General features: G+C 46.5%; 1 protein-coding gene across 1 annotated transcript; it reads left to right on the top strand.

Annotated features, from left to right (window-relative positions):
- Positions 1–35: 35 nt before the first annotated feature.
- Positions 36–27,541, top strand: chd3 (chromodomain helicase DNA binding protein 3). The gene is given in 40 exon segments (XM_024401745.2): positions 36–420; positions 2,893–3,026; positions 3,183–3,362; positions 3,465–3,589; positions 3,813–4,099; positions 4,217–4,395; positions 4,550–4,682; positions 5,151–5,332; positions 5,542–5,814; positions 5,891–6,002; positions 6,005–6,093; positions 6,349–6,566; positions 6,674–6,805; positions 6,956–7,052; positions 7,244–7,435; positions 7,766–7,966; positions 8,188–8,325; positions 8,472–8,593; positions 8,827–9,000; positions 9,307–9,448; positions 9,810–9,941; positions 10,094–10,211; positions 10,343–10,467; positions 10,844–11,075; positions 12,290–12,459; positions 12,735–12,912; positions 13,246–13,311; positions 13,760–13,848; positions 14,030–14,163; positions 14,379–14,523; positions 14,975–15,173; positions 15,431–15,597; positions 15,716–16,085; positions 16,268–16,405; positions 16,893–17,001; positions 17,424–17,556; positions 19,355–19,550; positions 20,254–20,417; positions 20,646–20,772; positions 24,432–27,541. Coding segments are annotated over 40 exon segments (6,495 nt in total). The 5' UTR covers positions 36–257; the 3' UTR covers positions 24,662–27,541.

Raw genomic sequence — 27,541 nt, 5'->3', positions numbered from 1 at the left:
AGAGAAAGGAGGAGGGGTGGTGGGGGGGGCGTTCTGCAATAATATAGTCAGCCATTTTTTATGTAAGGGGATTTTTCTTATTGGGGGGGTTGTTAAAAAATAAATATAAGGGCGGCCATCTTTGTTTCCTTGCGTTGTAGTGTAAAATATTCCAAAACGCCCCCCACTTTTTTTCTGGAGTCGATTTGAATATTAAATAAATATCATAATTCCGGAGGATTTCTGATTTCGAGTACGGAGCCGATGACAGGAATATAATGTCCTCTCCTCTCCGGTCCTGTGAGGAATACAAGGGCATGTTGGTTAATTCCAAAGGAGGAGATTTTGATGAAGAAGAGGACGACGGAGATCTAGACGAGAACGCAAGCGACATAAACTCGCCGGCGGCGCCTCGAGAAACTGCAACACTAGCCGCGCCAGGTAGGCTATAGTAGGCTACAGGAGACAGACACTGGCGAAAGACTCGGGAGCGCGCACACAAAATAGAAACACATCCAAATTGTGAAAAAAGTAAGACAGGACACATTGTGCCGCTCATCTCAATAGTTATCTTTTGCTACAATATAATTAGTTGCGCCCCATTTGCTCCAGAGGATAGCGCAGCTTTGAAATAGAAAGAGTTGAGGATTCCAACTTCTAAACCAACTTGAGAATGCTCTTTTCGTTTTATCCCATATACATTGACTACAATTAACAAAGTTGATCCTCGACTTTCTTTTCATCCGTAGAATGGTGCCACATTCATCAATATATATCATATCTCAATATGAATAGGTCGACGTGAAGGGTAAAGCTCACGACATCACTGTTAGAAAACATGGACTCCCCAGCAATACGCTTTCTGATAGTGATCTTTAGAATAGTGATGTGTAAGGCGTAAGCGTTAAAACCGGATGATGGAGTGAGTGCTGGTATGACAGCGTGTAAATAAACTTGACCCTACCCCCTGACTGTCTCCACACTGACAGGGACGGTTCATGATAGGACACTGACACTCTACTCAAGTTATGAATAGAACCGTTATGTGTCGACTACAGGGCCTTTGTTTTCCCTCTCTTTTCGTTGTCATAGCAGGCTAACACATATTTAACAAGTAGGCATGTAATAAACATAATAAATATTGCCACATGAAAGAAAGGACTTGCCTACAACAATGTAATGTGCAAAACAGTTTTTTTTTCTCCAAATAAGTTTATTTTTGAGGGACTATGATCAGGCCTACCTGGTTCCTGAAAACCTAGTAACATGCTTGCATTATTTTACAGTTCATTTGAATTAGCCTAATTAAATATAATGCATGTGCATGTAGCCTATTCAATAGTAGCATTCGATAGGCTATTGCATATCATGATTTTGGGATATTCAACAAGGGCCCATTTAGAATCACTGAATTGCTCGTCTCGAGACGGACAAGCGCGCGAATCAATTAGTGCGCTTCCCGCCGTTGCCAACCCCCAGCGACCTCCGCCAGCGGTTGTCGCTCTTGTGGTCAGGACTCATGTTTTGGAGTTAACGGGAAGTAGCCTGGGGTAGGGAGTTGTTTCAGCCAAAGACTCCCCATTATTTTGACTAGATACTCAAGTGGCCGCTCTAACAATAAAAATACATGTAAATAAAATGGAAGGCAGTCGGGAGGAGGCAAGAGCAGGTGGGACCATTTTAGCCAATGAGAGGGCAGATACGCCTGCGAACAACAGGCACAACTCCGATATAAAGTGTTTTTTTTCTCAAAGTTCCCGGTATGTCACATGTGCTACTTATATCAGTACACTAGTAGTAACCTAAGCATTACGAACCTTCTATTCGATCAAATAAGCCACAAGTAACAAATAAGCCTTTACATATTTGTTTTAACCAAATTCGACACTCTCATTGATCTCCATACAAAACTCCTGGCTTTGGTGAGCGAAAAAACCGCAAAACCGCCACCTGCTGGAGAAGACAGATTTTGGGCCTAGTTATCCCTCTCGCTTCGCCTCTTCCTCTCCGGTTCAGTTCATCAGATATAGACAGACTGGCTTGCGGCCTTAGAATCACCGAGCCCCGCGTGCGTGCTGCTGCCGCCTCTGGCTGCACTCTGCAGCAGACTTTGTTTGGGCGCGCGCTGCGGGTTGTAAAACCCTACTGTAGGCGCCCAACAAAGACAAACAATAAAAACGAACTAATTTATACGATGTACATGGAGGCCATAAGCGATAGTTCTTGGTGATTTGTTCCCCTTTTCTCCACCCTCCTGACAATACATAGGCTTATCTTTCTCTCACTCTCAAAAAGGCTACCGTCTCTTTGCCCAGTGAAAAACTTGAATAAAGCGTTGAAAGACTCATTTGGAAGTCCCTTGAAAACTCACTAACACATCCTCAAAACGTTCGGTGGTGTTGTCTTCGAAATAAAGCTATGACATGTTTGATTGGTTTCCCCATTTGTTTATTGCAGGACAAATACAGTATAATGCTATGGTTATACATTTCTTATATGACAGCCTCAGTTTTAAAATACCACCATGAATACTATTATTGTGTGCTATACAACACTCATTGACATATCATGTCAATGTAGCCAGTTATGGCTTTGCTTTTCATTGAACTAATACCAAGCAGCTGTCAAATACACTTATCTGTCAAACACACTGACTGGAACTAATTGAACATTTGTCAGAATTCAGTCAAGGTAGAAAGTCATGTTAAGACACTAGTCCCTCCCATTTGACACATGTGGTGTCAATGCACACATCACAGCGGGATGGTGCGATGCTTCTGTTGTGCTTAATTGTGTTCAGAAGAGATTAGATTGACGATTCAAAGCCTTCAAAGAGGATTATAGTCAATATGATTTAGTCACAACTCGCTCTCTTTCTTTTCATCCACATCTCCTCTCTTCAACCTGCCGTAGAGGAAGAAGGGGGGGCATTGGACAGGGACAGTCTAGGGAGGAAGAAACGAGGGCCCAAGAAGAAGAAGGAGACAAAGAAGAAGGAGAAAGAGAAAGAAGGAAAACTCTCCAAAGCTAAAAAACGGAAAAAGATTGTAAGCTTCTCGGACATGACCATATCACCCCATCTATAGCCATACTTTCTGATCACACTTCATTCTATTTTCATTGCCCCCCTCCCCCCCTTTTATGTTCTCTCTCTCTTTCTTTCTCTCTTTCCCTGTCTCCCCTCTTCTCCTATCCCCTCTCAGGACAGTGATGTAGAGAGGGACTCGGAGAGAGAGAGAGACTATGGAGAGAACTCTGACAGTGCAGCCAGCATCTTCGCTTGTGAGAAAAAGAAGAAGAAGAAACACAAGGAGAAGAAGGAGAAAAAAAAACAAAAGATGAAAAAAGACAATGGGGACAGCACGCAAGAGGAGACAATAAAGGTAAGGACACAACAAAAAAAGTGTTGTCATTGTTTTGCTTCTACTTGGCCTCACTCTGATGGCTCAAGTCTAGCGCTCTGATTGGTTGTTTCTTTCCACCAGCCAATAGAACAGAAGACGTCGGCCCAGCTGGCTAAAGACTGGGGTCTGGAGGATGTGGATCATACCTTCACTGAAGATGACTACCGCACACTCACCAACTACAAAGCCTTTAGCCAGTCTATGAGGTACTGTGGAGATGTCACGCAGCTGACTCTATTTAACTTGAAATCAGACAGGGCCGGTGGCAGAATGTTTAGCCTAGAAACATGTAGCTTATTGCGCCTCGTTCTCAGTCAAAGGGGACAAGTTACGGAGTTATTGATTGAGGTTAGATTCCTAAGGTAATCATTTAGCTTCCCTTCTCCCCCTACTCCTCTTCTTCCTCATCTTCCTCTTCGCACCTCGCAGGCCCATGATCGCCAAGAAGAACCCTAAGATCCCCATGTCCAAGATGATGACCATCCTGGGGGTCAAGTGGAGGGAGTTCAGTTCCAACAACCCCTTCAAGGGCTCAGGTGCTGCGGCCGTGGCAGCTGCAGCCGCGGCCGCCGCCATTGCCGTCGCCGAGCAGGTCTCCGCATCAACCGCTTCCCCATCCCCGGAGCCCCCACCACCCCGGAAGCAGCCCCAAACCCCCCGGCTGGCCCCCCAGCCGCCGCCCCCGCTCCGCAAGGCCAAGACCAAAGAGGGCAAAGGTTAGAAAAAGAGGAGGGTGGAGGAGTCTATTGTCATAGTATGTGTACAGTAGCAGGGTTTGAATTGGAATGGGTTTGGTCCTAACCAATTGCCCCGGTCCTCTCACTGTTTTTCAGGCCCTGGATATAAGAAGAGTCGCAGTAAGAGTCCTCGTGTTCTGGCTGAGAGGAAGAAGGCGGTGGCAGCGGCTGCAGCAGCAGCAGTAGCGGCGGCAGCAGCAGCGAAGGCCAAGAAGATGGCTCCCATACGCATCAAACTAGGGCCTCTAGGCAACAAGAGGAAGAAGAGCAGCTCTGTGAGTTTCACTATGCTATGTAATGTATATGGATGTATAGATGTGCTGTGTGGGCTACTGTCTGTGGGAGCATGCAGGTGTGTGAGAGTCGACAGATTTGACTGTGCTTCTCTATCTCGCTCTCTCCCTCCCTCCCTTCCTCCCTTCCTCTCAGAGTGGGGATGATGTTGAGGAGGAAGATTCGGAGCAGGAGGACTCCAGTGTCCACAGCTCCTCGGTCCGCTCCGACAGCTCGCCCCGCGTCAAGAAGAACAAAAGAGGACGGCCCGCCAAGAAGAAGAAGAAAAGTAAACTAAATGTTCCTTAGAAAAAGTCAACTCTCTATTCTAATCTGGTGTCTCCCTATCTCTCCCTCTTTCTTTTTCTCACTCCCTCTATCTCTTTCCCTCTCTTCTCTATCTCTCTCTCTGTCTCTCGTCCTCTCTCTCCCGGGTCTCTCTCTCTCTGCCTCATCTCTAGAACCTAAAAGGGTTCTTTGTCTGTCCCTATAGGAGAACCCTTTGAATAACCCTTTTTGGTTCCAGGTAGAACCCTTTTGAGTTCTATCTGGAACCAAAAAGGGTTCTCCTATGGGGACAGCCGAAGAACACTTTTGGAACCGTTTTTTCTAAGAGTGTACCTTGCGTCTCTCTCCCGCTTATCTTTTTCTCAATCTTTCTCTCTCTATGGTCTCTCTTTCTTCATAACATCTCTCCCTCTATCTCCCTCACATTGTTATTCTCCCTAATTTTCTCCCCCACCCCTCTCTCTGTCAGTGCTGGGTGAGGGTGATGTGGAGGTGGATGGTTATGAGACAGACCACCAGGACTACTGTGAGGTCTGCCAGCAGGGAGGGGAGATTATTCTGTGTGACACCTGTCCCAGAGCCTACCACCTGGTCTGTCTGGAGCCTGAGCTGGAGAAGGCCCCCGAGGGCAAGTGGAGCTGCCCCCATTGTGTGAGTTACTGTAATGCTCAAAATTGGTTGTAATCATCACGTCTACGGTTGATTTATATTATTGTATGGAATAATATAGAATGGAATAATATATTACCATTTTGCACCATATACACACTATTCCTTTAAGTGCTCCTCCACCTATTCATTCATTCTCCATGGTCTTATTCTCCTCTCATGTCCTCCTCTCCTCTTCTCCTCTCCTGCAGGAGAAAGAGGGGATCCAGTGGGAAGCGAAGGATGAGGACTTTGAGGAGTTTGAGGAGGAGAGTGAGGACATGGTGGTACCAGAAGTACCTGGGGTTGGACTGCTGGTAGGACTGGAGGAAGAGGAGGATGAGCACATGGAGTTCTGCAGGGTCTGTAAGGATGGGGGGGAACTATTATGCTGCGACACCTGTCCCTCCTCCTACCACATCCACTGTCTCAACCCGCCCCTGCCTGAGATCCCCAACGGAGAGTGGCTGTGTCCGCGCTGCACTGTAAGTCATGTTTGTTTGTTTCTACTTTGTGTGGAGCGCTTTGATTCTATTCTTCATTTTCGTCTTCTTCCCCCAGTGTCCTGCCATCAAAGGCAGGGTACAGAGGATCCTCCACTGGCGATGGGGCGAGCCCCCCGATCCTGTACCCGTGCCCCCCGCCCCCGATTCTCCCACTGATGCTCCCCCGCCACCCCCATGAAGGGCAGGGCCGAGAGAGAGTTCTTTGTCAAGCTGGTCGGACAGTCCTACTGGCACTGTACCTGGATCACTGAACTACAGGTGTGTGTGTGTGTGTGTGTGTGTGTGTGTGTGTGTGTGTGTGTGTGTGTGTGTGTGTGTGTGTGTGAGAGAGAGAGAGAGAGAGAGAGAGAGAGAGAGAGTGAAACAGTTGGAGAAGAGGCTGATGAGATAATATGAACAGCTGAAACGCTTGGCATGCAAGTGTGTCTACCACCTGTATTTCTTGCCTTCCTTGTTTTCATTGAACAAATTCTCTCTATTCCTCTCCTCTTTTTCATCCCTCCATCCGTCTAGCTGGAGATCTTCCACTCGGTAATGTTCCGTAACTACCAGAGGAAGACAGATATGGACGAGCCTCCCAGTCTGGACTATGGGTCGGGGGGAGAGGAGGAGAGTGTTAAGAGTGAGAAGAGGAGGCTGAAAGACCCCGACTATGCTGCCCTGGATGACAAGTTCTATAAATACGGCATCAAGCCTGAATGGATGATGGTCCACCGCATCATCAACCACAGGTACGTGTGTGTGAGGGGGGGCGGTGTGTGTGTGTGTGTGCCTGCGTTTGCTAGTTTATTGATTGGTATGTCTGCAGTTGAGGCCGTAATGTGTGTGTTTTTCCCAGTGTGGACAAGAAGGGGATATACCACTACCTGGTCAAGTGGAGAGACCTGACCTACGACCAGTGCACATGGGAGAGAGACAACCTGGAAATGCCAGAGTTTGTCATCCACAAGGCCAACTACTGGGCACACAGGTACTAGACTACTGTACTGGCCAACTGGCAGCCATGTTGGCACCAAACACTAAAACATTCAAACTGTCTCAAACCAAGTTTGCCCAACTCTGTAGGCTATTGTATATGGCTCAAGGACACTGGATTTGATAGGTTGATTGATTGATTCAGGGATGAGGTGATGAAGGAGGCCCCAGACATGCCGAGGAGGATGAGGAGCATGAGGATGGAGGAGAGCGAAGACCCACACAGATCACCTGTCAACGACGTGAGTTCTGATTAGCTCACTCACTCTGTAACAGCCACATCTATTGGTCGTCATTCTGGTAGCCAATCAACGAACACTTCCAAGTCAAAACTCTACTATCCTTCTTTACTTGTATGCCAATTATGTTGGTCTCATTTTTTTCCCCCTTACATCAATATCCAGCCTACTCATTCCTTGTATTTATCTTCCAGCCTACGATAAAGTACGAGGAGCAGCCAGACTTTGTGACAGCGACGGGGGGCACTCTGCACCTGTACCAGCTGGAGGGGCTCAACTGGCTGCGTTTCAGCTGGGCACAGGGCACTGACACCATCCTGGCAGACGAGATGGGGCTGGGCAAGACTATACAGACCATTGTCTTCCTCTACTCACTCTTTAAAGAGGTAGGACACCACTGTCAGGTGGCTCTGTGTACTATGTACACCTGTATTTGGTATTTCCAGTGCTTCTAGTCCCTTCTAGTTCTTGTTAGGGATTTTAGTCCTGTGTGGCTCAGTTTGTAGAGCATGGCACTTGCAATGCCAGAGTTGTGGGTTAGATTCCCATGGGGGGACCAGTACAAAGACTCTGGATAAGAATGACTCAAATGTAAATTGCAATGCAAATTCCTTAACATATTCAGCTCTATTCTATGCATTATCAATGGGTCTTTCTGCATCACAGTCACCATTGGAAATATGGTCCATCTCTTCTCTTTCCTTCCCCCCACAAAGGGCCACACCCGTGGCCCGTTCCTGGTGAGTGCCCCCCTCTCCACCATCATTAACTGGGAGAGAGAGTTTGAGATGTGGGCCCCGGACTTCTACGTGGTGACCTACACAGGGGACAAGGACAGCAGAGCAATCATCAGAGAGAACGAGCTGACCTTTGACGACACGGCCATTAGGGGAGGGAAGAAAGCCTTCAAATTGAGGGTGAGGAAGGAGGGGACGGAGGGAGGGAGGAGAGGAACGACAAAAGAGATGAGAGATAGAAAAGAGATGAGAGAAAGCTGCAATCTGTGTATCGTTTTATTACGACCTCGACTAATCTCAGCATCTCCTTCCCCCCTCCTCCTTCCACTTCTCTCCCAATACAACCCCCCCACACCACATACCCCTCTCGATCTCCCTCCCTCTCTTTCTCTCTTCTCCAGAGAGAAGCCCCAATAAAGTTCCATGTTCTGTTGACCTCCTATGAGCTGGTGACGATAGACCAGACCTCCCTGAAGTCTATAGACTGGGCCTGTCTAGTGGTGGACGAAGCCCATCGCCTCAAGAACAATCAGAGCAAGGTTGGCTCCCTCTGTTTGTGTGTGTGAGTGTGTGTGTGTATGTGTGTGCACTGTATAGAACCTTACTGAATTTCCTCTTCAAAGACAATAAAAGTCCAATCAATCAATGAATTATTGCCTGCGATTTCTCTCCTCTCCCTGGTCAGTTCTTCAGACGTCTGAATGACTATAAGATTGACCACAAGCTGCTGCTGACTGGTACTCCTCTCCAGAACAACCTGGAGGAGCTGTTCCACCTGCTCAACTTCCTCACTCCCAACCGCTTCAAGTAGGGCCAGCCTCACGCGCACATATTCACACATAGAACCACGTACACATAACACGTATAGACTGATACACACTTGGACGCGCTGTATGTATAGACGCGCACACTCGAGGAAACTGGCTAACAGACATAACCAGTCACACATCTCTACCTCTACTTACATGTTTTCAACCAAAATGGCCCCTTTCTCTCTCGCTCTCCCTCCCTCCCTCCCCCTCGCCACCCTCTCTCTGTAGTAACCTGGAGGGGTTCCTGGAGGAGTTTGCCGACATCTCCAAGGAGGACCAGATCCAGAAGCTACATGACCTGCTGGGCCCACACATGTTGAGGAGGCTGAAGGCTGACGTCTTCAAGAACATGCCGGCCAAGACAGAGCTCATCGTACGAGTGGAACTCAGCCCCATGCAGAAGTAAGGGTTGTAGGGAGGGAGGGAGGTTAGGGAGGGAGGGAAGGGAAGGGGTAAGGAAGGATGAGAGGACAGGAAAAGAGAGAGGTAGTGATGCATGGAGGCAGGGAGGGCAGGAATAGAGAGAGGTAGTGATGAAAGAAAGGTCATGAAAGAGTGAGGGAAGAGCGGAAAGAAGAGGGGAGGGAAGGTGAATAGTGTGGTAGATGGAGAGATGGAAAAAAACAGAGAGAGGGAGTATTTGACTAGTTAATCATAAAAACAATCACACTCTAACTGTGCCCGTCTCAATTGATGTATTTTTAACAGGAAATACTACAAGTTGATTCTGACGAGGAACTTTGAGGCTCTGAACTCGAAAGGAGGAGGTAACCAGGTGTCTCTACTCAACATCATGATGGACCTGAAGAAGTGTGCCAACCACCCCTACCTCTTCCCTGTCGCCTCCATGGTAACTATCGTCATAATTATTTATAGTCATTTATGTTACAGGAATACTGTATCAACATTTTCCACTGTAAGACTGTAATTCACCTCTGAATTGCAGTACAGTGACACCTTCTGGTAGATTTGAGTATTATAGCTACAAATATATCCAGCCTATTAGAGTCCAGGGGGGAAATCTAGCAATATGCATGAATGTAAATATGTCCAAACATAGATGTTTATGAAATATAAAAAGTTTATATTCTTTAAGTTATTTATCAGATGACCTTGTCCGGTGATTTAAAATAAGCAAGTTCAGTAAAGAAGCTATATCTGTGTATATGTCATCACATGGACACGGTGTGTTGTCTTTACCATGGTATTAGGAAGCCCGTAAGACTGCAAGCGGAGCGTACGAGGGCACAGACCTCACAAAGGCTTCTGGGAAACTGACTCTTCTGCAAAAGATGATGAGAAAACTGAAGGACCAAGGTCACCGCGTGCTCGTCTTCTCACAGGTTGGTACGCACGCACACACACACACACACACACACACACACACACACACACACACACACACACGGGCACTGTTAGCACTTCCATAACCATTTCGCTGTTCTCTCTCTCTCTCCTCCCTGTCTCTCCTCCCTCTCTCCTCCCTCTCTGGTAGATGACTAAGATGTTGGACCTGTTGGAGGACTTCCTGGACTTTGAGGGTTATAAGTACGAGAGGATCGACGGAGGAGTCACAGGGGCTCTGAGACAGGAGGCCATAGACCGGTTCAATGGTGAGGGAGACACTCATAGTCTAAGCGCTCTAGAAACAAAAGCCACCCCTATAGATGAAAGGGGCCTTTTTAGTTTTTGGTGAGATTTGGGTGTGTGTAATACAAGTCCACCCTCCCTCTATCTCTCTCAGCTCCTGGTGCGCCTCAGTTCTGTTTCCTGCTGTCCACCAGGGCAGGGGGTTTGGGTATTAACCTGGCTACAGCTGATACCGTCTTCATCTTCGACTCAGACTGGAACCCCCACAATGACATCCAGGTAGAATGTCTGCCATTCACTGCCATTCTATAGCCCACAATGCACTCAGATCTGTCATTAATCTACATTTGCATCAATGGAAACAAGTCTTGACAGCATTCTTGTGATCAAATCAAGCCATGTTATTTGTCATATGCACAGGATACACATGTACTGGCAGGTTCCCTCTCGACAATGCGACAACAATAAGAAATAATACAAATATTTTGAAAAGCTTGTATGTTTTTTTACGCCATATTTTGTTTTTCCGTTTTCTTTTTTCGTCTTATCTCTTCTCTACCCCTCTCTGTCTCACCCCCCTCTACTTCTTTCAATCTCCCTTGTCCCACCCTGCTGTCTCACTCCTCCCTCCCCCTCTACCCTCCCTCCCCCACAGGCGTTCAGTCGCGCCCACCGCATCGGGCAGGCCAACAAGGTGATGATATACCGCTTCGTGACCCGTGCCAGTGTGGAGGAGCGCATCACCCAGGTGGCCAAGAGGAAGATGATGTTGACCCACCTCGTGGTACGGCCCGGCCTGGGCTCCAAGGCTGGATCCATGTCCAAACAGGAGCTGGACGACATCCTCAAGTTTGGCACCGAGGAGCTGTTCAAGGACGAGATTGAATGTGAGTTATTGTCAAGCATTTTGTGACACCTGTTGATGTGGGATGGAGGGAGGATAGGAGAAAGGGGGAAGGATAGCAATAGCAGGAGGAGGATGGAGGGAGGATAGGAGAAAGGGGGAAGGATAGCAATAGCAGGAGGAGGATGGAGGGAGGATAGGAGAAAGGGGGAAGGATAGCAATAGCAGGAGGAGGATGGAGGGAGGATAGGAGAAAGGGGGAAGGATAGCAATAGCAGGAGGAGGATGGAGGGAGGATAGGAGAAAGGGGGAAGGATAGCAATAGCAGGAGGAGGATGGAGGGATATCAAATGCGAGGATAGGAGGCCGAGAGCTTAATATGAGAGGTTCTATAGGGACTTAATATGAGGGGTTCTTTAGGTACTTAATATGAGAGGTTCTATAGGGACTTAATATGAGGGCTTCTTTAGGGACTTAATATGAGGGCTTCTTTAGGGACTTAATATGAGAGGTTCTTTAGGGACTTAATATGAGGGGTTCTTTAGGGACTTAATATGAGAGGTTCTTTAGGGACTTAATATGAGGGGTTCTTTGGGGACTTAATATGAGAGGTTCTATAGGGACTTAATATGAGGGCTTCTTTAGGGACTTAATATGAGGGTGCTTTAGGGACTTAATATGAGGGGTTCTTTAGGGACTTAATATGAGGGGTTCTTTAGGGACTTAATATGAGGGTTCTTTAGGGACTTAAATGAGGGTGAGGGTTCTTTAGGGACTTAATATGAGGGTTCTTTAGGGACTTAATGAGGGTTCTTTAGGTTCTTTAGGGACTTAATATGAGGGTAGGGACTTAAATATGAGGGGACTTAATATGAGGGCTTTAGGGACTTAATAGGGTGAGGGACTTAATATGAGGGGTTCTTTAGGGACTTAATATGAGGGGAGGGGTTCTTTAGGGACTTAATATGAGGGTTTCTTTATGGACTTAATATGAGGGGTGCTTTAGGGACTTAATATGAGGGGTTCTTTAGGGTCTTAATATGAGGGGTTCTTTAGGGACTTAATATGAGGGGTTCTTTAGGGACTTAATATGAGGGGCTCTTTAGTGACTACACTTTCTTTTTTGGGGTTGTTACATACATCTATATATGGAATGATTTTAGTCACATCTTCATCCTTGTTTCATCACCGTTTCCTATTCCCCCAAAGTCCTCTCACCACCACGTATGTCCACCCTCTCTCCCCTACGGTGTCCAGCGGGAGACAACAGGGACGATGAGGGCAGTGTGATCCACTACGACAGCTCGGCCATCGAGAGGTTGCTGGACCGGAGCCAGGACGCTACGGATGACACGGACATGCAGAACATGAACGAATACCTGAGCTCCTTCAAAGTGGCCCGATACATGGTCCGAGAGGAGGATAAGGTGAGAAAGGGAGGGAGGGAGGGAGGTAGGGAGGGAGGGATGGAGAGAGCGGGATAGAGAGAGAGAAGTGATAACATTGCTGTTTCAGATTACAACTTTTTGTACGCTTGCATCTATACAGAAATATTATATGGCACGTTGGTGTATTTTTGTTCCTCTTTATGCTAATCTAAGCCGTTAACACTTTCATTTGAACTATAGAAGAGTTTGTAAGTAGATTATATCACATTGGTTATGTGTAAACTGTTCTTCCATGTTCTTGCATGTGTGTCCAGATTGAGGAGGTGGAGCGTGAGATCATTAAGCAGGAGGAGTGTGTGGACCCAGAATACTGGGAGAAGCTGCTGAGACATCACTATGAGCAACAACAGGAGGACCTGGCTAGTAAACTGGGCAAGGGCAAGAGGAACCGCAAGCCTGTCAACTACAACGACGCAGCACAGGAGGACCAAGGTAGGTAGTTGGGAGCCGTCAGTCGTGGTTGTCACGGAGATGGGTGTAGGTGCATCACTATGGCAACCTGGGGCATTCTGAATAACTTTTTGTTGTTGATAGACTTTGTGTCAGGTCCGTGTATTGGTTCATTCATGGTTGATAAAAGGATGTTGTGCTCTTTGTTAGATTTAGATATTTTCATACACGGTCTTTGTGCAATACGTTAGGTAATGCTAAAGTAATGCTGAAGCTTTGTTAAAGTATTGCTAGTAGTAGCTGCATGGGGATACTGGGCCTAGCCTGTTGACGGTACACCATGTGCTGTTTCAGACTGGCATACTGGTATTTCAGATAACCAGTCCGAGTACTCTGTGGGCTCCGAGGAGGAGGATGAAGACTTCGACGAGAGACCAGAAGGTAGGCCAAAGTACACAAGGCACAACACATTTGGAATGAAGCCTTCTCTGTTGAATGTGTTGTGATAGATTACTTTATTCTCACATTTAGTGTTTAGATTTTAAAGGAGAGACTAGATTGATATTATGTCTGCTTTACTAGTACCCGTGCTTGACTTGGGCAGCAGCCCAGCGGAGCTGACTACTGGCACCTCAAATGACCTACTGCTTGAGCTCCTGTTCTTCTTATAGAATATTAGCTCCAAAGTATTGTGGCGCTACTGCACCTAAATTCTGTATAAACAGTACCGGCATCCAAACCTATTTCAGTCCAAGTCAACTGGTACCGTAAGTACTACGCTGGTTACCAGCCACTCTCCTGACTTCTCCTCCTCCTCTCTCTCTCACTCTCATTCTCTCTCTCTCTCTCTCTCTCTCTCGCTCTACCTGAATCCTCTCTCTCGCTCCAGGTTCTCGCAGACAGTCCCGCCGCCAGATGAGGAACGAGAGAGACAAGCCGTTGCCCCCCCTGTTGGCCAGAGTGGCCGGCAACCTGGAGGTTAGACAAAATAACCTTCTGTTCTGCTGTGGATGGGTTATGAAGACCTTATGAAGTACCTTTCACCTGGGCACCACCCTCTCGCCGTCCCCCATCTCATTGCTTATGAACTGCATATGAATGCAACGTGTATGGGTTGTGAATGTGTTATAACGTCCTTATGTCCCCTCTAACCCTCTAGGTGTTGGGCTTCAACACGCGCCAGCGGAAGGCCTTCCTAAACGCGGTGATGCGTTGGGGCATGCCCGCCCAGGACGCCTTCTCCTGCCAGTGGCTGGTCAGAGACCTGAGGGGCAAGAGCGAGAAGGAGTTCAAGTGAGTGGAGAGGAACTGTGATTGTTTGCGTCACCGGCTACAGTATGAGCTTACACTGAGATCTTCACACTACATTGTAGTTGCTGGTCCCTATTTGTTTGCTGTTTTTCGAAACCTTTTTCTCTCTTCTCCCCTCCCCCTTTTCTGCTCTCCCACTGCCTCTCTCTGCCTGGTTCCCCTCTCTCCCTCACTTCTCTCTCCTCTTTCTCTTTCAGGGCGTATGTGTCTCTGTTTATGCGTCACCTGTGTGAGCCCGTGGCCGACGGCGCCGAGACGTTCGCCGACGGCGTGCCGAGGGAGGGCCTGTGCCGTCAGCCCGTGCTGACCCGCATCGGTGTCATGTCCTTGGTCAAGAAGAAGGTCAGGGGTCAAAGTCTATCCTAACAACCACAATGCTAAGCTAACAGGCTAGCTAGTTACATTTAAACCAATAGCAACTGTTTTTTTTTAGCACAGCTGTCACCCATTCAGACCAGAATCTAACAAAGGAAATCATATGAGTAAATAGAGATATTTTACAGTCATTTGACCTCTTTCCTCTCCACTAAGATTTTCCCATGCTGTGACTTCCTCATGACATAAAGATACATCAATGAAAAGCCACAGAAATTAGAGCCCATTTTTCCCAGGGAAAGAGACTGTTGGCTAGAGTAGAATTAGAACAGAGCAGTACAGAAAATAACAGTATAGGACAGTACAGAACAGTACAGAACAGCACAGTACAGTACAGAATAGAATACTTTATTGCCAGTTAACAATGATTGACAGCTGCTTGGTCCTGTCTCTGAACCCTCCCCTCCTTTCTCCTCAGATCCAGGAGTTTGAGCACATCAACGGGCGGTGGAGTCTCCCAGAGCTGAAGCCAGAAATGAAGCCTGAGGCTCTGAGGCCAGAGGTCAGTGTGTCTTCCTCCTCCAGAGCCTCCTCCCCTGGAGGGACCATGAAGACTGCTACGCCCACCCCTGACCCCAGCTGTACCTCAGACAACACCCCCTGCACCTCCAAACCAGGTGGGTGAACAAAGTACACACACACGCATGCATACACATGCACACACACACACACACACACACACACACACACACACACACACACACACACACACACACACACACACACACACGTAGGCAAGCGCACAGCTCAAACATATCCAGCAGGGGGCACTCCAAGTCTGACCGTGATAACTGTGTGTGTGTGTACATGTGTGTGTGTAATATGTGTGTGTGTGTGAGCGAGGGATGACCTTCTGCCTGTGTGTTGTGTTCAGCTACCCCTGCTCCCTCAGAGAAACTAGAGAAGAACGGGAAAGACGGAGAGAAGGAGGAGGGAGAGAAGGAGGAGGGTAAGGCCCCGTCTGAGCCAGAGAAAGATGGAGAGAAAGAGACGGAAGGGGGTAAAGCGGTAGAGGGCAACAGGAGTGCAGATCCTGAAGTGGTGAGAGATTGAATGCTGTTAATTACACAGTTCACAGTCTTAATGAATCTTGCTGACCTACATACAGTTAGTTATACCAACGACTGTCACTGAACACTATGCTTTGTCTTGTCCCCAGCCTCCAATCCCTACGAAAGAAGCTCCGCAAGAATTATCCCCTAGTACAACAACAGACAGGGAAGAGAGTGGTACAAAAGAGGAGGGGAAAGAAACAAAAACGACTGACACCCCTCCGGCCCCAGTGGAGGAGAAGAAAGGAGAAGAGGAGGGTATGGAGGGCGCACCGGGAGGAACAACTAAACAAGGGTCGGCGGTCAAAGATGAGAAACCAGGTAGTGTAACGCTCTTACCTGGCGAGAAGATGGAGGAGGAGGAGAAGGGGAGAGAGAAGGAGAACGACAAGGGGAGCGAGGAAGCCCCTGTCGCCACAGAAGCATCAGACAACAAGGAGAAGATGGACAGACAGCTACCCTCTGACGTGATGAAAGGTGAGTGACCTCACCTGTCTGTACATCCGTCCATCCGTCTGTACCTGTCTGCTAGTTAGTCAGTTCGCTAGTTAGTGACTCACTGACTAGTCACTGGTAGTTAGAAATATGTACACTCTTAGGTATAATTCAATGGCATCCACTGATCTAAAGGAACTCGCTTGTGTTCTTCTTGGTCACAGAGGAAGTAAAAGGTGAAAAGGATGCTGGGAAAGAAGTGGCGAAGGAGGAGGTTGCCAAAGAAACCTTGCCGAAACCCCCCATCATCCCACCCGAGCGACGGCGCTTCATGTTCAACATCGCTGACGGGGGCTTCACGGGTAAACGACCCCTATCATATGACCCCTGTCATATCTGGTACTGTGTGTTAGAGCTGTGGCAGAACTCACTCTATATCAAGGGTTGTTTCAACATTCATTCAATGTTATGTTGATATTCACCCACACTGAAATCCACACACAGGGATTTAGTATCATGGGTTGCTTTAGCATGAGGGTTTTAACATTGACACAACGTTGTGTTGACTTTTTTCCTATAGAGGTCCAGAACACCCTCAGTCAGTATCACAGGTTGTTGTTATAACATTGATAGAATATTATATTGACTTTACCCTGCAGAGATGCACACACTGTGACAGAACACACATTGTTCGTTTAACAGTAAAACAACATTATGTTGACGTTATAACATTGACATTATGCTGACATTGTCCCCCTGCGGAGCTGCACACGCTGTGGCAGAACTCACAGGTTGTTTTAACATGGTTATAACTTTGACACAACGTTATGCTAACGTTTCACCCTGCAGAGCTTCATACGCTGTGGCAGAACGAGGAGCGGGCGGCCATCTCTTCTGGGAAGATGAATGAGATCTGGCACCGGCGGCACGACTTCTGGCTGCTGGCGGGAATCGTTCTGTATCCTTGACGGCGGTTGCCAAGGAGACCGTCTTGTCGTGTTTATTTATTGATCTTGCTGCGGCAGGGGCTTCTTGTTAGAAGTCAACAAGTCCATCCACTGATGCCTTTGTGTAGCAGAGAAGTATTAGATTGTGTCTGCAGAGATCTACACACGGACTAGAGATTGGAAGTCCATTCTGTTTGTTCTATTTCTGTGACTTTCACTAGAATTCCCAATCCCGAATCTAACCCTAGCCCTCCTAACACAAGAAACACAATAAAGATCTGAAAGAATTTGATAGGAATAAGCTTGATGATGATAGCCCCATTCATAGGCTTAGTAGAAGTTGTGCTAAAATTACTACTGACAAGCTAGATGTTTGTTTGGGATTTGCCAATGATGTATTGAGCTTGTATGACCCTTGACCTCTCTGTAACAGTCATGGGTACGCGAGGTGGCAGGACATCCAGAACGACCCCCAGTTCGCCATTGTCAACGAGCCCTTCAAGTCGCAGGCCAACAAGGGCAACTTCCTGGAGATGAAGAACAAATTCCTGGCCCGCCGCTTCAAGGTATGACACCACATGGCGTGACATAAAATGACATAGCATGACATGACATTACATAGCAGTGTAACATGGCATAGGATACATAGCGTTGAATAACTAAATGGCCAGGAAACTCTCTGGGCCCTACACATCACATGACATACTATAACATAACCATCACTTAACTATGACACCACACAACCATGACACAGACAAGATGAACACAATTCAGGACATACAGTGTGCTCCAAAAGTATTGGGACAGTGACATTTTGTTTTTGTTGTTTTGGCTCTGTACTCCAGGACTTTGGATTTGAAATGATACAATGACTATGAGGTTCATGTGCAGACTGTCAGCTTACATTTTAGGGTATTTTTGAAATTATACCGTTTTGAAATTATAAGACTTTTGGTACATAGTCCCGCCATTTTAGTGGACCAAAAGTATTGGGACAAAATCAGTTATATGTGTATTAATGTAGTAAAAAGTGAAGTATTTGGTCCCACATTCATAGCATAGCCAAAAGAAATGCTAACCTTGTCATTGTAATGGTGAGAGGTTAGCATGTGTTGGGGGTATGATATTTGTGCGTCTATATCTTTCACTCATCATTCTTCACGATTCATTCAGGATTATCCATAGTCATGGTAGCTTCCACATTAATGTAGAAGTGTTTAGAAACATTCTATTCTTATTTACAATAAAAGTGACTCCAAAATGACACAATACCTTACCATTAATTTCTATTGGGCTCAAAATGATCTGAAACTCAACCAAAACAAACAGAAAATGCATCAAACAAATGTGTAGAGTCACAAGCTTGATGTAGTCATTGCGTGCTATGAATACGGGACCAAATAACTTTTACTACTTCAATACACATATAAGTGGGGCGGTAGGTAGCCTAGTGGTTGGAGTGTTGGGCCAGTAACCAAAAGGTCGCTAGATCGAAACCCCGAGCTGACAAGGTAAATATCTGTCATTCTGCCCCAGAATAAGGCAGTTAACCCACTGTTCCTAGGCCATCATTGTAAATGAGAATTTGTTCTTAACTGATTTGCCTAGTTAAATAAAAAAATAAGTGAGTTTGGTCCCATAATATGGGGGGACTATGTACAAAAAGTGTTAGAATTTCAAAACGCTTCACCTGATATGGATGAAAATACCCTCAAATTATAGATGATTGTCTGCACATGAACCTTATAGTCATTTTATCATTTCAAATTCAAAGTGCTGAAGTAAAGAGCCAGAAAAATGTGTCACAGTCCCAATACTTTTGGAGCTCACTGTAATTAAGTACAGTTCAATATCTAATAGAACACATCTGTTTGAAAGATGTAAACCTGAGACCCTATGAATGACAGATATTGAATTGACAGACAGATACCAGGGTGGTCTTGCTGACCGGTGCGTTTGTGAAATGACACTCATCCTGTTTTTGATGGCCTCACATGTTTCATGCCCTGACCTCAACATCCGCATTCTCACTTTCACACAATGATGGTGGCTAAAATAACACTGTAAATATGAATATTTTTTCTAGAATTTGTCCCCACATCATTTGTCTTTCTCTGACTCATTCGTCTCTCCTCCTCCTCATGCCATCCTCACATTCTGTTTATCTCTCCCCTTTCTTCCAATGTTTCTCGAACATCATCCTCATTGCGATTCAGATAAATAAAACTCAATAAAACTTTCTTCCCATGAAATGCAGTACACACTGTACATGTTGGCCAGTGAACACACATGTCAAGAAGCAGACGAGTTTTACTACAATCCTTGATGAAAGAACTGACTCCCCCCCCTCTCCCCTTACCCCAGTTATTAGAGCAGGCCCTGGTGATCGAGGAGCAGCTGAGGAGGGCAGCCTACCTGAATATGACCCAGGACCCGGTCCACCCCGCCATGGCCCTGAACGCCCGCTTCGCCGAGGTGGAGTGTTTGGCTGAGTCCCACCAGCACCTCAGCAAGGAGTCCCTGGCCGGGAACAAACCTGCCAACGCAGTGCTGCACAAGGGTGAGGGACAAACACACACACACCCACACACACACACACACACACACACAACATCTCCCTCCCCTTTCTGTGTGTGTGTGTGTTGTGTGTCTGTACGCATTTATATCAGAAATAAAGATAAAGAAACAATCTCCCAGACTACATCTTTCCAACGTTCATTGACCTGAATCTGTCAGCAGACCAGGCCTCACAGAGCTGCTGCTGCTGCCAGAAGCTAACATTTCACAATATCAACTTCAGGATAGAGTTACAATCTCAGTTACCAGACTTCTTTGTTAGTTCAGAAAATGTCCTCATCCGATCTCTGACGAGTTGGTATGTTTGTATTGTTCATTTGAAAGGACAACATACTGGCTTGACTTTTTCAGTATTCTACAACGATCCTGAAAGATAGAGATACGTTCATACAAAATGTGCCATGTCGGTTTCGTGACATTAAACGAAAATGAGCGTTGAATATTGTAGTGCTTCAGTGGGGGCAGGCTTTTGCTTCCAACACAACAGATTCTACATACCCTGTGGCCTAAATTCTCTCACTGTACAATGTAACTCAAACCTAGTGGGAGACTGATAGAGTACGTAGTTGATGGTTAATACTAACACACCAATAGCTGCTTGGAATGGTTAACAGTAATTTACTGATCTAATAGCTGCTTGGAATGGCTAATGGAATGAATTGACCGTTGAGTTGTTGTAATTTCAGTGCTGAACCAGTTGGAGGAGCTGCTGAGTGACATGAAGGCTGACGTGACGCGGCTCCCTGCCACACTGTCCCGAGTCCCGCCCATCGCCGCACGCCTGCAGATGTCAGAGAGGAGCATCCTCAGCAGACTAGCCAGCAAGGGTACCGACACACACACTCCCCCGGTAAGTAGACTGAGTACACACACACGCAGGAGCACACATACACACACAGTAACGCAAGCTCGCGCACACGCATACACACAAACTACCTGTGAACACACACAGACACATATATATACACACACACACACACACACACACACACACACACACACTCAGGCTTCTGATTATTCTTTTTGATTTCGATCGATCATCAAATTGACAGTCTGTCCCCGCTCCCTCTCCCTCCAGACCATCCCTCCAGGACCCTACGCCACTCCTCAGAACTTTGGACCCGCCTTCACCCCCGTCCCCCCGGGAGTCTTACCCATGGGAGGGGCCAACTACAGCCAGATGCCCCCTGGATCTTTCGTATCAGGTCAGTGGCTACACTGTGCTGTAACACCCATTCACTGAAAGGGCTTTCCAAAACTACTAATGAATGATTCCATGTTCCTATCAGTTAGAAGTTTTTTTTATGGGTTGCTACTCTGCAGCTGCTGCATTTCTTGCCGAAATCCTTCATTTATTATTTATTATCTGATAAAGTAAACAAGTCACTATAAATCCTTCATCAGTGAAGCTTTGGAAAAAATGTGGTTTGTGTTTATGTGTGTGTGTGTGTGTGTGTGTGTGTGTGTGTGTGTGTGTGTGTGTGTGTGTGTGTGTGTGTGTGTGTGTGTGTGTGTGTGTGTGTGTGTGTGTGTGTGTGCTCGTTCCAAGTAGGGCGTCTGTGCAGTCCAAGCAGAGAAGACAAATCCATTTAGCTTAAGCTGCAGTATCTCTGAGAGTATGTATTATACCAGTGTATTGCACTATATTTATGTTGATATAGACCTAATGAGGTTGGGTTTAGAATGCATTGGCTTCTGGCTCTGGCATCTTGGGACAGATGGGTCAAATCTGGGGATTGTAGCATCTTTATATGGTCATACATTTTGTAGTGAGATATTTGTGCCTGTTGCTATATAGATCATTATCGTGAGGTTAATGCTTCTAGGCCTTTTTACACTGCGTTGTTCTTGACTGGCCCTGGGCTAGCTTATCCTTTGTGTCACACAAGCATTTGTTAGCCCTGGGCTGAGCTTTTGCCATGGGCTAAGGATTCACACTTGTATTCCAAAGCCCTGGGATAACAGAGAAACACAACACGCGACCAACATTCTATCTCTGCAGCGCGACCAATTTTATAAGGATTAAGGCATTTATTAACATATAAATTTCCCTCTTGCTTCTAGCCTAGCGTTTTATTTCCAACAGTGATGGTTTGTATAAACCTTGCTGTCTGCCTTTCCGACCCTCGGGAAACATTTTTTCTCACTTGAAATGCGATCTTGCTCTGTATAGAGAATGCTGTGCAGGGAAGATACATCGACTTTTCTGATCCAGGCAAGATCATCCAACAATATTATTATCGTGGATAGCTATATACAATTAAATGTCAATGTTAAACCTATGAAAACAGACGGAAATGGAGCGTTTTTTGCTGCCCTTCCAACTGTAGAGGTTGTGGCTTCAGAGGCTAGCTAAATGAAACTGGGCACAGATGTCAATTCAACGTCTATTCCACGTTGGGTCAACGTCATTTCAATGACAATAACGTGGAAACAACGTTGATTCAACCCATGTGTGCCCAGTGGGAAGACGTTGGCCAGCCTGCGTAAGCAACCGTTTTTGTTTTTGAACGGATGAAAAGTATTTCCGTTTTTTTTTGTCCTCAGATGGAAAGATGTAATAGTATAAATGTACTTATCAAAATAGAGTGCAGAACACGTCACAGGCATCACAAGCATATGCAAATGAAGAGAAAGTGCAGCTTTTGTGATTGGACAGTGACAATTCTATGCATTATTCCCGACCCCGTTTCACACGGGCTATTTTGGCACCGTGTTTCTGGTGCTAGCCCACTTTAGAACGTACATGTGTGAATACTCGATTAGCCCCGGGCTAAGATGTCTCTTAGCCCAGGGTTAAATCGCAGTGTGAACGTGTCTAGGTAGTGTGTAGTAGTCACCGTTTTTTTTCTCAAATGGCACTGTGGGATTACTCCCTGGTTTGTAACATCCTTCTAAGCACTATTTATTTGAAGAAAACTGAGTTGAGAAAGTCCTCTCATCTGTCATGACTCAATAAACCCTGGCAATGCCGGAGACACTTAGATCAGTGTGATCCACTTTGTCTTTGTTTTCGTTGCTGTTAGTGGTGTCAGGTTCACTGCTAGTCACAATCTCTGATGTCAATATCTTTTGTCACTTTGGGGTGGAACCCTCAGAACTGGAATGATGTCATTCTGTTTCTATGGTGAATCCTTCCACTTAAGTTGAACTTTCACTTAGTCATGCATTGATGTCAATATTGGGAGATTTGAAAATTCTACTTGGTGGAAGTTAGGATTTGCCCTTTTATCTTTTCAATTGTTGAAAACCCTACAAACGGTTTTCTATGAGCTATTCTGAACCAAGCTTACAAGAATATGAAGGTGTCCAGTACGTTGGAACCCCACAAACAATTTTGGAAGAATATTTGCAGTTGTTGATTTTTTCCTCCTAAAGGTTTATTCTACTCATTGGCATAATTGTAATATTCTAAACTCTCCACCTTTTTTTTTTTTTGGGGGGGGGGATCTCATTGTCTAGCTATTTCAGTCGTTTTTAAGTCCATTCCAACTGCCAACAATTTGTTTTCCCTCCATTTAGTTTGGCTACAGCAGATGTTGACCAGATACGTCTGCTCTGGAGTGTGTAACAGAACTCTAACAGAGATGCAGAGATATTTGGTAAACCTGATACTCCCCACTGGTATTCCTCTGTATTGGCCTGGCTGATCCAGGGTGCTGTGATCCAGTCTGTCTGTAGTGTGGACCTGCATTCCTACATCTTGATTTATGTATTTGCAGTGGGACCCATCAGTCTAAGACATAGCATTCTGGGAGATTTGTTTTTTCTTTTTCTGACAATGTGCCGTTAGTTCATTTCGTACCGCGTCGCGGTGCCAAGATGTAATTCGGTCTCCAGGGACTCTGTACAAAGGTATTTTAAGAGGACACCAAACCACACAGAAGTTGCTTGTGTAAACTCCTTGTTGTGACTTGTGAACCAGAACTCTCTGAGGCTTGGCTGAACAGAACGCTGGGCTGAACGCTGGTGTTCAGAAATAGTCGCAAGATCACACACCGTCTGTCTGTTCTCTGTGGGTGTTGAGCCTGAGTGGACCGTGCTGAGATGAACGCTAAGCAGCTGAACACACAGACAGTCTGAACGAATGAATGCGCTCTCTGGGTAGAGCTATAAATATTTGGTATATGGGGGTGCGTTGGGTTTGTTGTCTTGATTAGGGTAGCTCTGGTTGGTGACCCCTTTTTAGAGAAAAGGAAGAGAGGGAGAGAGAGGGGGAGAGAGGAAGAGGAGAGAGAAGAGCAGAGGGGGAGAGAGAGAGCAGGAAATGATAGGAGAGGGAGAAAGATGAGAGAGTGGGGAGAGAAGAGAGACAGAGAGGAGTGTGAAGGAGAGGAGCGGAGCGAGAGAGTGAGGAAAAACAGTGAATGGAAAAAGCTAACACTTCTATGACCTCATAATAACCTGATAATAACCTCACTTCAACAGTCTGGTCACCTCATCCCAGTCCTGAGTACGCAAAGCTGCTGCTGCGTCAAAATAAACAACTTCTGTCTGCCCTGCATCTTTTCTCACTGTGTAACTGTAGCTAACCTCGGTGAACTCCAAGCAAAATGTAATGGCATTTCAACACACCTGAATTGGGAGAACACAAACTTTCAACAACATTGACTGTCCCTCAAAATGGGTTGCCCTTTGGGAAGTGTAACAATGATGTTGTGGTTTTTGTTGTTTCCATGACACCTCGAGGAAGCTGACCCTCAGTAGTGGAGTTTTGAGGGCCAGACTGCCTGAACTGACTGACTGTCGCTCGTGTTACCATGGCGTTGCTGGGGTGTTGCCGTGGCGTTGACGTGGTGACCCCTACCTCTCCCTCCCAGTCCCACCCAGTCTCTACAGCTCTGCCGCTTGTCTGCCCCCACAGAAGCCCCAGAAGCCCCGGGTGGCGGCGGCGCCGGCTTCCTGAAGACCAAGGAGCACGACATCATGCAGCGGCAGCGCGTGGTCGACCTGTGGAAGGACGGCAAATCGGAGGGGTCCATCGGGCAGGAGCTGAGGATGCCTAAGTCCACGGTGCACAGCATCATCGTCAAGTACCGCCTCAGTAACACCGTGGAGAACCTGCCCCGCAACGGACGGCCCAAGAAACCCTGAGGATGGAGGGATGGAGAGATGGAGGGAGAGGTGGAGAAGCACAGAGAGAGACAGAATCCAAAAGAAGAGACGGCACTTTGCAGTAAAGCATGGACGATGGATAGTGATAGAGAGAGAGGGAGGTGGAGGGAGGCAGGGAGAAAGAGAGAGAGAATCCAAAAGGCACCGCTTTGAAGTAAAACATGGACAATTTATAGTGAGAGGAAGGTGAATTGTCTGGCCAAAAAAATAGAGGGGGAAAGAGGGAAGGAAAGAAGGAAAGAGGCCCGTAAGCTGACTCTGGGGGAGAAGTGTTGGCAGAGAGAAAAAGGCAACGAGGAAAAAATAGCAAGAGTATGTTAATGTAATCAAGAGAGAAGGGTTTCAAGAATGTAGGTATGAGCAGCTGAAAGAGAGAAACATGCAAAGAAAGGGGAGATTTGTTCTTTTTCATTCCTCCTTCTCTGCGTCAGACAAATCTACTGGCCCGTTTCTATTCCTTCTCTCTCCCGTTCTGCCCCAACGTTTCCCCTCCGGAATCATTCTTTATCCGATGGCTGAGTGAACGACTCCGCACTTCGGCTCTGCACTCCTTCATTCCTCCACAATCCCTCTCTCAGTCCTGCACTCCTCATCCTCCCTCTCTCTTACACACACACACACACACACACACACACACACACAGCAGACCTTGCACACAACATTACCGAAACCTACTAAGACTGGTCTCTCTCTGTACTACCCTCCTCTGTTCATTACAAGGCACTGCAATGCAAATGCAAGCCAAAGTGGACCATGCTGGATTTTCTCATTTCAACCCCCAAAAAATTAGAACGAGGAAAAATTGTCCCTGGACTGAATCACCCCTTGGCATTCCAGATTCCAAGCCCAACCAACCGTAAAGCAGCACAGGTGTAGGAACAAAAGTACTTCCTGTTTTTATATTCTTGTCGTCGTAATGAACCAATCAACATGAGATGTGAAGAGGACAGTGACCAATGGGAAGAGAGCTGGGCGTAGGGACCTGTATTCTTTGTACTGTATTGGCCAATCATTACTTACTGTAGCACCTTTATATGGGGTCACTTTATCTTGATGGACGTAAGAAGGAAACGCAGGCAATAGGGGGTCTGGTATTGGGACGACGATGTGGTGTAGTGTCATGAAGTGTGTATGTGTGAAAAAGTGCTCAGCTGGCGTTTCCTGTACCTCAAAGCACAAATCGTGGCTTGACTTGTCGGCCCAAATTCTTTAATGGAATGACATTACAAAAAGATTCGATTGGGATCTGCAAAAGGGAAAGTGATATTGTACAGGACATGCCTGTGCGCACACACACACACACACACACACACACACACACACACGCTCATGCATGTGCGAAAGTGTTGGCATACACACGTGGGATTACACACTCATACACACACAAAAACAACTCTGATAGAGTAATTGTGGACATTCTTGTTATGCTATGTCAAGCTGGAAGTCTGTCTCTCCAGGACTCCTCTTGTCCAAAATGGACAACTATGTCTACAAAACATCTGCTGCCTGCTCTCATTTTCATTGCCAGGTCTTCTCCTCCTCCTCCCTCTCTTTCTGGTTTTCATTTCTCTCCGAGGTGAATGATAGACTGCACCACGGCGTTGGATGTTTAGAGGATCAGGCCCACAAAGTCTTGACTGTCAGTGCTCTCTCACCTTATCTCTCTCTCTCTCCCTCTCTCTCACCTTATCTCTCTCTTTCTCTCTCTCTCTCTCTCTCTCTCTCTCTCTTTCTCACTCTTTATCTCTCTGTCCCTCTCTCTCTCTCACTCTCTATCTCTCTCACCTTATCTCTCTCTTTCTCTCCCTCTCTCACATCTCTCTTTCTTTCTCTCTCTCTCTCTCTCTCTCTCTCTCTCTCTCTCTCTCTCCTCTCTCCCTCTTTCTCTCTGATAGGCAAGAAAGAGCTGCTTGAACAAAGGAAACAGGTAGAGCAGAATGAACAAGGGATTAGACTACACTCCTGAGAAGGGAGAGAGAGTGAGGGAAAAAGAGGGGGAGATGAGTCGGAGTGAAGAGTTGAAAGTGATGGATGAGTGCACGGGGTGACTTTGGAGTCAGAGAGAGAGAGAGAAAGTGAGAGAGAGAGAGGGAGGGAGAGAGAGAGGGAGAGCGATATGCTTGGATTGGTTTTGAGTGAGAGTGAAGTATATGATCTGAGGTATCTGAACCGGAAAAGCCTTTATCTTGTAACAGCACAAGTGATCCATAACATCCCCCCCACTCGCATTCTCTTTTTCTCTCGTTCTTGTTCTCTCCCTCTCTTTCCCAGTCTGTCTTTTTCTGTCTTTTTCATATCCCTCTCTCTTTCTTTTGTCTCTCACTTTTCACATGTCTAATCTCCCTTTCTCTCCCTCTCTTTCTCACCCCCCTCTCCCCTTCACTCCAACTATCCAGCTTTATTTGTATTGCTGGTAATCAGATTTGAACTCTCACACACAGTCACACAGCACTAAGTTAAGTAGTCCCTCTGCCTTCCTTCCCTTCGTGTGGCCTCCACTGGGCCACGTGCCATAAGGTTTCCCTGTTCCCCCTCTGTCTCTCTCTGGCTATATGTACAGCAGCTGCAGCCACACCAGCAGTAGTTATCATATCATCACACCCACCACTCTCGTACAGTACACTATCAGTACTTTGATATACGGGGGTGTTATGACAATTTATGCCTTCCCGGGGACACGCCGCTCAGAGCAGACAGGAGCTGCCTGTGTGTGTGTGTGTGTGTGTGTGTGTTACCTCAAGAAGACCCCCATTAAACTATATAAGCTGTTTTTCATTCGTATTGTTACCATGACATATAATGTATGATATTCTGAATGTATATGCAAGCTCGCTCATTAAAAAGGTTGTCATAAGTGCT

Source organism: Oncorhynchus tshawytscha, linkage group LG15, assembly GCF_018296145.1.
Source record: "Oncorhynchus tshawytscha isolate Ot180627B linkage group LG15, Otsh_v2.0, whole genome shotgun sequence".
Classification (NCBI taxonomy): domain Eukaryota; kingdom Metazoa; phylum Chordata; class Actinopteri; order Salmoniformes; family Salmonidae; genus Oncorhynchus; species Oncorhynchus tshawytscha.
Note: the sequence above shows the minus strand (reverse complement) of the source record. Positions and strands in the feature narration are given on the sequence as shown.